At 39.0% G+C, this 12,298-nt stretch overlaps 1 protein-coding gene across 5 annotated transcripts in view; it reads right to left on the bottom strand.

Annotated features, from left to right (window-relative positions):
• The window catches only part of ZDHHC20 (zinc finger DHHC-type palmitoyltransferase 20), a 50,007-nt gene that overhangs the window by 16,172 nt on the left and 21,537 nt on the right, over positions 1–12,298 (bottom strand). For all 5 annotated transcript variants that reach the window (XM_039565167.1, XM_039565157.1, XM_039565148.1 and 2 more), the window contains exons 3-7: positions 10,302–10,396; positions 6,211–6,331; positions 4,784–4,853; positions 3,633–3,665; positions 2,712–2,832 (exon numbers count right to left, since the gene is read on the bottom strand). In XM_039565167.1, the coding sequence (XP_039421101.1) occupies positions 2,712–2,832; positions 3,633–3,665; positions 4,784–4,853; positions 6,211–6,331; positions 10,302–10,396 (440 nt within the window). The remainder of the gene's footprint in view (positions 1–2,711; positions 2,833–3,632; positions 3,666–4,783; positions 4,854–6,210; positions 6,332–10,301; positions 10,397–12,298) is intronic.

The following is a 12,298-nucleotide window of genomic DNA, read 5'->3' on the forward strand; positions in this document are numbered from 1 at the left end:
AGTCTTGCACATGTAAGTGAGAAACACAAAGGCTTTCTTCAACAGAAGGATTCGGTAGGTGTGCGTGTCTGACAATGTTTCCAAGTATCTGCGTAGGAGCATCACATCTCTATGCAAGTATTATCAACAGTGCAAAACAATGGATTGCTACATTTGTGTAGTTAGCATATACACCTCCACAACCTCATTACAAGTTCTTCCCCCAAGCTACATTCCACAAGAAGCAGTTCACACTTCTGTTCAACACTGGATATATCCAGCAGTTTGTTGCACAGTCTCTGAAAAACATCTGTGAGGAAGCAAAAAAACCGCACTACCTTCTGAAAGTATACTGTAACATTTCCTATAGTCAAACTTTGAGGGGAAAAAACAACATTGATTTGCTCAGTTTGTTAGAGCATGGTGCTAATAACATCAAGCTTGTGGGTTTTTAATCTCCATATGGGATGGTTACTGAAGAGTTGGACTCGATGTTCCTTGTGGGTCCCTTCCAACTCAAAATATTCTGTGGTTCCGTGCATCCAGAGAGCCTCCAACAGATAATGTCCGAACAGCAATCTGTCTGATACTGCAGCAGACAAAGCTGAGCACTAGAAATATACTGAAGCAGTCTACAGACAGCACATGTCAGCAGCATTCTGCTTTGGTTTGCATACAGATGTAGAGAGAACCTTCCAGTCAACACCACTTGCCTAAAAGCTTACATACAAGTGATATACAAAATTTTGCAACCCTACATGATTATGGAGCTGCCACCTCCTTCTGGAAATGTACTTTAATAAATCGGTTATAAGATCAGAGGAGTCTTAGCTTTGTGGAGTGGGTGACTTAATGAGTAAAGTGAGTCAGAGACCTGCTCTACTGATAAGATCAGGGCATCGCCAGATTCTGTCTTGGCAGCATCTGGAACTGAAAGCAAGAAGTGCAAGTACACAACTACATTGTCTATTGTTACATTTCAGAAGTAGCCCATTCTTGCAGGAAGCATTTTTAAAAACTAAATTTAAAAAAAAAAAAAAAAAAGAAATCCCTCTTAAGTTAACTTCCTCTGCTCAAGAGTCCACTTCATTATTGTGTCCGGTGAGCTTTGGAAGAGTCCTGCTGCAAACGCTGGTATTAAATGTTTGTTCATTGTAGTCAGTTGTCCTGTGGCCTTTTTTGTTGCACTAGCAATTATAAAATAAGGTAACAAAGCAAAGGGGTTTTTTTTGGTTTTTTTTTTTTTTTTTTCTCGAGCACTGACTATAGTAAATGTGCAAGAGCACATCTACAGTTTCCTTAGAAATTGTGTACAAAGCACTGGAAAGCAGCCAGGCAGATGTTTGGAAATGGCACATTTCACGGACTGAAAATTTAACTATTTATAGCCAAGCAAGACTGAACAGCAGAATCAGACCATTTAATTTGAAATATCTTTTAAGACCCAGCTATGACTGATAAACACATTTATGGCTTTCATCTCACAGTACTGACAGCTCAATTCCCACATAGTTCCTTGCTCTCCAGTGACAGGCTGCTATACAAAACTGACAAATTAAGAGAAACAGTACTTTGGCAGATCAGACCCACAGGTTTAGATGAGCATAAACAAATTTTTTTGCACCATTTGCAACTACCATTTGCAACTTACCTAATGCCAATTGTCTCAAAGTACAGCTACTTTGAATACATGAGGAGCAAGCTTCTCTTACCCTGACATGGCAGCAACCTTTTGCTCCAATAAAGATTATTTTTACTGCTGCAGATAATGACTGCTTTTCCCAGTTAATCTGACAGCAGCCAGCATCTAAGAAACACATGGTGTTATTTACTCAAGGATGTGCTTGAGACCCTTCCACTTGCGGTAATTTTTCGCATGCTCGTTAATGGAAATGGATTAAGGGAATTCTGCCACTAACACTTCAGCCTAGAGACAGGAAGGCACAGTACAAGTTTTTGTAGATGAAAAGGAACAACTACAGAAGACACTCAGTTCAGCCTGGAATGTGAAAGGAACAAAACTGATAGGAGCAATATAACACTGACATACAAGGATGGTTGCCTTCACATAAATGTTATTAAACCTACTAAGTTGCATGTATGTGTATTATCCCTTTGACAACTGATAATAGTTGCAAGGAAGATGTATAGCATCCACACTGTACATATCTTAGCATTCTACCCATACCAGATCAATAAAAGCCACTAATATCAAGTTCAGACATGCCTACATAGGGACTCCAAAACAGAGCTCAGTCAGGTCCCAGCAAATTAATCTGCCTTATCTGGCAGCAGATTATCCACAGACAAGTCTAGGAAGATACAAAATTGTTATTTATATTTCACATTTGTCAGTATTTTTATATATACATATATATACTCATACATACATGTAATTGTTTGATATGGCCAGTTCTTTCTTTATCTACATATCTGTACCCCATAGTCTCATAAAAATCTGAGCTGTGCCACTCAATTTTGATGGAGCAGAGAAATTGCACAGTGTCGTCATCAAAACTCCTTCCCCTAGTTACTCATCCTGGGCAGTGTAATACATTTAATTCATCAAAATTCATAAGGTTCTCCTGCTTCAGTCACTTTGATTGATGTCGTTAACGATAGTGAACCACAGAACAGAGTAAACTGTGAGTGACAACATGCTGATGCAGCCTTCAATAACACATGCAGGATTAAACAAATGAACAACAACCAAAAAAAGCCTTAGAACTTACTGTCCAAAACTTTATGAAGTACTGCAAGACTGTAGCAGCAACAAACAAACAGTACAGTAAGGAATACATTAAAAACAGGAGGAAGAATTTGTAGTTAGAAAATCCCACACAATTATTCACCCTAGAAGGAGGGGAAAGAAAAAGAGGTTACTAAGGTTTACAAAAAATAAAACAAACAAAAACCTCACAATACATTCAGCTTTTGCAGAGCAAAATGTGTATGATGTCAGTGGTATGTCCAAAATATTCTGGCACTAGTGTTTCAGAAGCATTTTAAGCCACTATTTGGAAGGAAATTTCTTCCCTCAGGCCGAATGATATGGGCCTCTCAAATGAATTTTGCCCCCCATGATTCTGTAGGACAGGACATGAGCTGGCAAAGCATTATGATACAGACAGTCTGCATAGGAAGCATCTCCCACTACAAACTAACTGCAGTCACCACAGAAAGTTATATGAACCTTGCCATCAATTTCAGTGGACGCTGCTTTGGTTACAAAACCACCTCTAAGTCAACTACTGGTAGCAGTGTTTTTCACAGTGATAGCAGGTAATATTTTTACTGACTACCAGTGAATACAAAGTGCAGAAGAGTGGGTCATACATATCATCTAGAATCGAGAAATGATTCTCCCAGTGCAGTGGGTATCTCCTCTCCTGCTAACACCACCAGCGTAAACAAAAGAAAGAAATGCCTTTTCTCACAGTCTCATTAATGCCAAGATTTCTCTATACATGGAGAAACTGTACAATTTGGACTCCTGGGCTTACAACTCTATGCCACAACAAACATTAGGAACAAGATTTATTCTCACACATTAAAGGACTTCTGTGAAAATCAAGGTTTACTTCAGAAGGGCATTTTTGAAGCAGCATTTAATTCATCATTCTTATACTGAATTTATTTTAAAATAAACTTACCATGGACAGTGGTGGTCCATTTTTAATACACATCTGAAAGAGAGAATTTCCAGCAAGTTAAGACAAAAAATACATTTTCTTTCTAAGACGCAACTTTAGCTTCTACAGTTTTGGGTGCTGTATTTTATTTATTGATTTGTTTCAAGTATTTTGCCCTACTGTATCTTTTTCAAGCCCTTCTCAATCATACCCACATTCTCTATATTAGAGCAGCCATTCTGTCACCCTAAAGGACCAATTGAGATTCAGAAGAGTTATGAGGAGAGTTTCTTAAATTAGCATGGGGAGCATTACTGAGCAACACCGTGTACCAGTTCATTAAGCCACACTAGTTTTATGCGTGCCCAGAGAAAACAAATCCAAAGGATCTTTCAGGGTTGTGTGGATAAGGTATGTTCGCCTGGCATTCACTTCAACTAAGTCTACCTAAGGGCTATTTTTGCTACCATTTTGTTTGCTGCTTGCCTTTTTTTTTTAAAGCTAATAGAGGAAAAGAGCAGCACAAAGGGTAATTTGAATAGTCCATATGCCATTTTAATCCAGTTTTAATGTAAAGACAGATACTAGACACTTCAGACACAGAGATGTTCATTGTATTTGCTAACAAATTTGACTTTAGCCAAAAGACGTTTATTAGGTTCTTCAGTTAACGAGATTTCCTCAAGCTCAGCCTACTGAAGTCTCATGCAGAGCCTCAGCCTCCAGTGCCTGTGCAGACTTCCCTGATGATTCACAAAGAAAACAGGGAATAGCAGTGATGACTTTGAAATGTTAAAGGCATGTGATTCTCCTGTCAATTTTTGAGATAAACATTTTTGGCATTATTAGTAGAACACATCTGTTTAGTACTACAGGAACAAGATACAATGAAACAGTTCAATAATAAGCCTTTGCTGGTGCTGGTATCTCAGACCTACCTTTCTTTACTTTCAATCTATGATTTTTTACTTTGTAATTAACTTATTTTTTAATATAAGATTTGTTTTACAAAGCTACAAGCAGGTTTCCTAAAAAGTTCTACCACTTCAGACAATAGGGCTGCACCATAATATTGTACCACTGGAAGGAACTGACCCACTGAAGACATGAACACACTAAAGTGATGATTTCAGGAAAGAGAAAAATCTGTAATTCCAGATTCAGACACTTACATGTCACATGCAGAACAGTGGTGGCAGCGGTCAGGTTTGATCAGCTGGCATCGATCACAGTATCTGATTGCTGTATTCAAGTGCAAGGGTCAGGTCAGTAGAACTCATCTGATTTTATGAAAGCTTTCCCCCTTAACATGAACTGGATCTTAAAAGAGCTTCCTGCCCTCCCCTGCTACACCTGTTCTCACAGATTGTCACACACCTAATCCCATATGACATGTAGTTTTGATTTTTTAAAGAAATGTAACATACAAAAGTATTCAAAAGAATCTATTACTACTCTACTGAGTCCATTTTCATTTACTCTTTGACTCCCAGTTTTTCCCATCCTTCATCCTCTGGCACTGATCCCCCTTTCACCTCTGCAGAGGGTACTAAGGCATCCCATTGTGAAACTACATTCTTTCAGCAAGTCAACCTTCTGCACTGGCTTTCTCTATCCACTTCACCAAACAGTGATCTATCAGACTGTTCAGTATATCAGTTCTTCCTCATCTTTCCTGGATATTTTTAAACAGACTTTCAGGCTTTCCTCAATGGAAATAAGACACCAGCACAGGCAGCTTGAAAGCAGAAGGAAAGCCAACACCTACAGCTAAACAGAATTGATAAGAGCTGGCAACAGCTTCCCAGACCACTCCAGGAACTTATGACTGGGATTCTCTTAAAGGGAAGCTTGTATTCAAAAGAGCCAGGTGTCCTTAGACTTTATTTGGAAAAGTCACAGTAAACTTCAGCAATGGTTATTCTGCGTAGTTTATGTTTCTGGAAACTCTACAGGGTTGCTAGTTTCAAGAAAGAGAAAAAGATAGATACACATATAAAAGCTATGAATTTTTAAAGAATATACATATGCATAAGACAGCACTTTCACAGATCATTCATATATAAATTGGAATAAAATGGCTACATATATTAAAAGCAAATGCAGAAATAGTCCATAACTAGATTTGTACTGAATTGCAGATGGGAATGAAATAACGCTTATTTGTTTTTCAATTGCAAAAGTATGTTAAGATCTTAAGTACATTTCTCCTCATGCTGAACCAAAACAGGTCAGAAGGAAAAGTTTAAATGGGGATAAAGATGATTATAAAATTGAGCAACACGTTTGAATTTCCCTATTTCAAGCTATCTTACCTATATTTCTTTGTTGTGTTTATTTTTAATAGCCACAGCTAGAGATAGCTGCTGTCATCTCTCTGCTTTCTAGAAGATATTTTTTTCTTTTAAATTTCAAGTAGTGGCTTTATGTTGAGATCACCAGAAAAAGGACTGCTGTTTCTCTCAGGAATTAAACACCAGGCCCAACAAATAACAAAACATATGGCATTTGCAATATGTGCTTAATATACTGTTCATTCAATAGCAACAAATGAATAAACCAGCAACTTCAGGAGCATGGAATTATCTTTATATCTCACCTCTTGATGCTGTTGTTGTATAGATAGGCAAGTCTTTAGCAGCTCTTCTCAAAATCTCCTGCTGGGATTCTGGTCTCTCTTCTTTTTCATATTGTTCTTTATCAGCTTTTGACAAGCAGAACTAGGAGGGAAGGAGAAAATGGATAGAAGGGAAGAGATTAATTATTACTTTGTTTTCCAAGGAAAAGACCCTTTGGGTGCCCCCACCCAATGACCCAACAGCACCATGTAAACAAAGAAAAAGAATGCTACAAGAGATCCTTGAAACTCCATGTTTCTGGATGTATTTTCGAGAAAATAATCTTTAACTCCATTCCATTATCTATAGCATCTTCTCTTCAACACAAGGGAAGGCAGAGACTCAGGGTGAGCTTTAAGGTGCAAACCTTCCTTTAATTCTCAATAAGCATAAATTAAGTAATCTGTGAACAAGAGGAAGGTGCAACAGTCCTTCGCTGCTACAAGGCGCTGAAGTTCTCTTATCCCACTTCCTCTCTAACACAGAGAGGAATACAAACCACATCGTGGGGGAAAAAAGGCAGGTGGGGGTGTGGTGGGCTTCACAGTTCCAGCACGGAAGCTGAAAGAGTTTAACTGGAATTTTAACTTAGGAATAGTGAACACTAAAGTTGTATTGAAAGAAACTCCAGCAAAGCCTGTACAGTTTGAGAGTGCGTTACAATTCTGAGTAAAGCCTGACGAGCATTCCTGTTGAAGCCTCACTGAAATATAAGCCTTTACCAGAAAAACCTGGAGAGCTTTTACTCATTTGTGAAACACTTAGCTTGGTATCCACTGAAATAGTATTTACCAGTAAGCCCCACAAAACACAGCGTGCTGACAAGGCCCTGTGCAGCAGGGGCTGAAATTGCTATTTTCTTTGGTATTTTTCTGTTCTGAAGCACTTCTAAACTCTGAGCTTCCTGCATGGACTACAAGAGCCCTCTTTATGAGCACATACACAAAGCATTCATGGTAAAGAGTGGAAAATGCTATGTGTGCAGCTGGAACAAAAACAGGCTTAGTGTGATTTATTATGACCGTATTTTCCTACCAAAAACATGTGCATGATTAGTTCACATGGATTTTCCCCTCATCTTGTACTTTTTCCTCTTCTGGATTACAGTCAGTTGGTAAGCAACAACGAAGACTCCACTTACAGAAAGGAGGAAGCAGTAAGACATTGCTGCAATTTCCCTGTGCTATTTCCTAACCCAGAATGCAAGCAAGATGCCTCATAGCTCACAGAATCTAGTTAAGCCTCCTGTCACATATAGTATCATCCCAGTAATTGAGCCTACCCACCCTTCAAGGGTGAAACATGAAACATGTTTAAATAATACCCTTTTAAATAACCAGACACTAGAATTAATCTATGTGAAGGATGAAATTAAAGTTTAACATTTCAGCCATCACCAAGAGTTTGACCTCATTATTTACATTTAATCACTCAGATATTTATTCAAGTATGAAAACTGGAGACGCTCACATCAAAAGTTTAAGACAGATGTGAAACATCATTCCAGCAAACAGTGGTGCAAAACACCTTAATCCCTACTACCCTTGTGAGTCTGCTGGGTGACCCAGGTCTCTGTGACCTGCAATCAAGCAGCGGTTGCAAGAAACACGAGTACTCCCTCTAGATGACATTTCAAGGAAAACCAATGAGTGAATAGAAAAGGAACCAAATAACAATATTTAAAACCTTTTAAATTTGTCCACGTAACATCATAGTATTACTCCAAAAATCCTGGATAGGATTTTGGTTTTCTGAAAAACTACATTTCTGTTCTAATTTCAGAACTTAACAGGGCCATGAGACCACAGTCTCTTAGGAAAATAGCAGGATATGTTAAAAGACATCAAAAGTTGTCTGTTACCACATAGCAAACAGAATTCCCAATGAGGTTCCAGCAGTTCTTATTGAAAACAGAAAGAATCCCTTTGTTTCCTTCCTCTTTCTGGATCTTGTATAATGCTGATTGTTCTTTCTTAGGACAAATGTACAGGGATTACACTAAGACAACAGCAGCTGCAGAATCTTTTTTTTAGTTCAATAGTAAGATCACAGGATGCTATTTGTTTTGCAAGAATGGCCAATTTGAATGACTAAAAATATATACGTTTACACTCTCACACAATGGAAAGATTCTGAAGTCATGTTTGTTTTTAAGTATAACCAGCATAAATTACTCACTGGTACATGAACAGAAGGGATTTTCCCAGAAACAGAAAAAGTGGTGCAGGTTTTTAATTTGGTTGGCTTTTTGCTTTTCAAAATTTTTTTGAGTGTTTTTTTGCTGTTATGGTGGAATAAGTCTTTTTTCCCTTCTTTTTTTCTGTTTAAAGCTAGCTGTAGAAGAAAATTTTATTACATCTGATCTATCTTCACAGTTAATATACAAAAAATTCATTACGTGCCATATGCCCAAGCCATCCCTTTCACTTGCTGAATACAAAAAGCCTGCTACATAATCACTCTAACTACAGGAAAACTACTGTCAGAATAAGTTTGCTATTAATGAAGAATTCAAGCAGACAGTAAAAGTTACTAGGCATTAGCATTAAGAGCAGCTCTAGTTCATACAGCTTTATAAAACTTAGAATAACACCATTTCAACCATATTTTAATTACTTAATCTGCTTAACTTTACAATTTTCCTGCAAAACCATCCCAGAGAAAGCAAAAACAAATTACCCTGAAGACAAGCCCCTCTGAATTTTTAGGTTTAGCAATTCATAGAATCATAGAATCATTTTGGTTGGAAAACACATCTGAGGTCATGAAGCCCAGCCATTAACCCAGCACTGCCAAGTCCACCACTAAACCGCATCCCCGAATTCCACATCTATACATGTTTTAAAACCTCCAGGGATGGGGATACAGCCACTTCTCTGGGCAGCCTGTTCCAGTGCTTGACAACAAGCCCTTCAGTGAAGAAATTTTTCCTAGAATTCAATCCAGACCTCCCCTGGTGCAACTTGAGGCCATTTCCTCTCATCCTGCCACTTGTTACCTGGGAGAAGAGGCCAACCCCCACCTGGCTACACCCTCCTTTCAGGCAGCTGTAGAGAGTGATAAGGTCCCCCCTGAGCCTCCTTTTCTCCAGGCTAAACACCCCCAGCTCCCTCAGCTGCTCCTCACAGGACTTACTCTCCAGACCCTTCAACAGCTTCATTTAGACTTTTTGCTTAGCTAAACAGCAGAATAGTGTTTAGCTTTTTACACTTTATATTCTATAGCTTTAACATACAGATCTCTAAACCATAATTGAGCACTACAGTGCAGTGTTTGCTTTTTCTTTGAAGCATGGGAATAACTCTTCTCAAGAATGTTTAAGGTTGACATTAGCACTGAATGTCAGTCTTGCCAAAAACAGAATAAAAATTCAACCCCCACAGAGCAACCTATGCCTCAAACAGTTTAGGCAGTCTCAAAGCCTTGTAAAAACAAGGAAGAGAAGGGCAGTATTTTAAATTCAGTGCCAGTATTTAATCCTTACATACACACACATTACAGAAAACAAGATATTCCATCTCAGGCTTATTGGAATTAATATGGTTCTTTTTCAAAACACAACTTCTTACAGTCATCATGCATTCTTTTGCCATTATATAAAGCTTCTTTATGTAGTCACGTCTCAATGTTCCTAAACCTTAACCCTTGCTTAATAAGTGGGTTCAGTCCTAAAGGTTGTAAGTATACATTGCATTGCTATCCTTTCTTACCCAAACAAAGGTCCAAACTGCCTAAAAAGGAAATATAAAAATGTCGTCACCGCATTTCGTTTACCAGTTTTAAAAATTTCAGGCTTCAAGCAAGCTACTTCATAGCATAGCACTGTACAAGACTGCCAAACTTGTGATGATTTAAACACACATTTCATATAAGGAAATGTCATTACACAAAGCATATGGTATTTTAAGAGTAACTTGATCATTTTCATTCATGATGCACTGTCATGCTGTTCTATTTTAGATAATGAGAAGGGCAAGGTGAATCACACAGTACTGCAAACAAATTTCATCACTGAAAACTGTTCAGCTATTTATAAAAAAGGCATTGACACTTTTTCTAACGTTGTATTTACCTCATTAGAGGGGGTTGCAGGAGATGTGAAAATTGTCTTCCCATAGGACCATACAAACATGACAAATGACAGATGAAAAACCACAAGGTAGACAACTGCAATAAAATACAAATAAGAATTCGGTGAATATAGCTGAAAAGAACAAGAAACAAACCTCCTGATCTTTGAGGAGGGCTAAATAACTACACTTAGCACTCTAGGACTGTTCACTTAAAAAAAATTCAACACCCACCCTCACTCCCCAAATGTGATAGCTGTTCTACCTCAAGGAAATAATATTTTTATCATAGATTCACAAAATGACCTTGAATGCTTCCAGGGATGGAGCACCCACAACTTCTCTGAGCAACCTTTGCTTCTGCCTCGCCATTCACACAATAAAGAATTCCTTCCTAATACCTAATTTAAATGTGCCCTCTTTCAGTTTGAAGTGATTCCCCCCTTGTCCTATCACTCCGTGCCCCTGTAACACATCTCTCCCCAGCACTCCTGTAGTCCCCTTCAGGTACTGGAAGGTGCTATTAGGACTCCCTGGAACCTTCTGTTCTCCAGGATGACAAGCTCCAGCTCCCTCAGCCTGTCTTCAGCTGGAGAGGTGCTTCATTCCTCTGATTATCTTTGTAGCCTCCTCTGGACTCACTCCAACAGATCCATGCCTTTTCTGTGCTGGGACCCCAGAGCTGGATGCAGCACTGCAGGTGGGGTCTCACCAGAGCAGAGCAGAGGGGCAGAATCCCCTCTCTGGCCCTGCTGCCCACGCTGCTTTGGATGCAGCCCAGGACACCGCTGGCCTTCTGGGCTGCGAGCACATGCTGCTGAGCCACTGGGGCTTCTCATCAACCCCTATGTCTTTCTCCCCCAGGGCTGCTTCTCAATTCATTCTCTGCCCAGCCTGTACTTGTGTTTGGGATTGTCCTGACTCACGCAGGACCTTGCACTTGGCCTTGCTGAACTTTCCAAAACAGATTTTGAAGGAAAAAACAAATCGACAAAACCTACCCCCCAAAAACCAACCAAACAAAATAAACCACAAAAAAAAGCCCCCACAAAACAAAACCACCCCCACCAAACAACCAACCAACCAAAACAAAAAAACCTCAAACCCCCAAACCCCAGAACTGAACACAGCCTCACATCCGCACTTCTGGCATGTAAGTGACTAACCTTTTTGAATAAAGACGACACTGTAATTCTGTTCTAGATTATCACACAGTACTTGATTACTTACTGACCTACATAATTCAACATAATTTCTACTTCTAATAGAAACAGCACAGTACTGTGCCATTACAGAAGGCACTGGACATCAATGACAGTAAAAATCCCCAAACAGGGGTTTGGAGAGTACTGCACTCCAGTCATGCCAGCTGTGAGTTAAAGATTTTTATTATCTTCTTTCAAATCACCTGAGAAATACCAACTGGAAAAGTCCTATTATAGTCACAGTGGCAACAAAATGTAGCTGGCTTTAGCAGGGAGCTCAATTGATTTACTAATGAGTCTGTGTTATATGGCTGTGTTAAAGACCAGAAATCCAGACCTTATGACCCAGGAAGCTCCTTCCACTCTTGTTTCCTCTAATGGTTTCTTTTATCACTTGTCAAGAGGAAACAGATCAGCTGTGCCAGAACTGCAAGTCTTAGAAAAGTCATATTAAATATTTATATTATCTTCACTTGCAGTAAGTAGGAAACTTGACCTACTTTTCTGTACAGATAGAGTCCTCTAAGAAGCTGCATGATGTACTTCATGGATGGCAAAAAAGGTTCAAAACTTTGGGAACTTCCAACAGCTCAGAAAATGCTTGTGCACAGTCACAGAAGACACGGCTTTAATTTATCATCTTTCAGGATTTTCACTGTTTATTGCAATGAAAACAAAAAACTGCATTTGAGCTTTCTTCAGATAATTATGCTTTTTACTTTTGCCTCTGATTCCTCCAACCTTAGAGGCAGATTTGGCAGATTTTCAGCTGTGGAGCTGACTGAAAATGCAAC

Source organism: Corvus cornix, chromosome 1, assembly GCF_000738735.6.
Source record: "Corvus cornix cornix isolate S_Up_H32 chromosome 1, ASM73873v5, whole genome shotgun sequence".
NCBI lineage: Eukaryota > Metazoa > Chordata > Aves > Passeriformes > Corvidae > Corvus > Corvus cornix.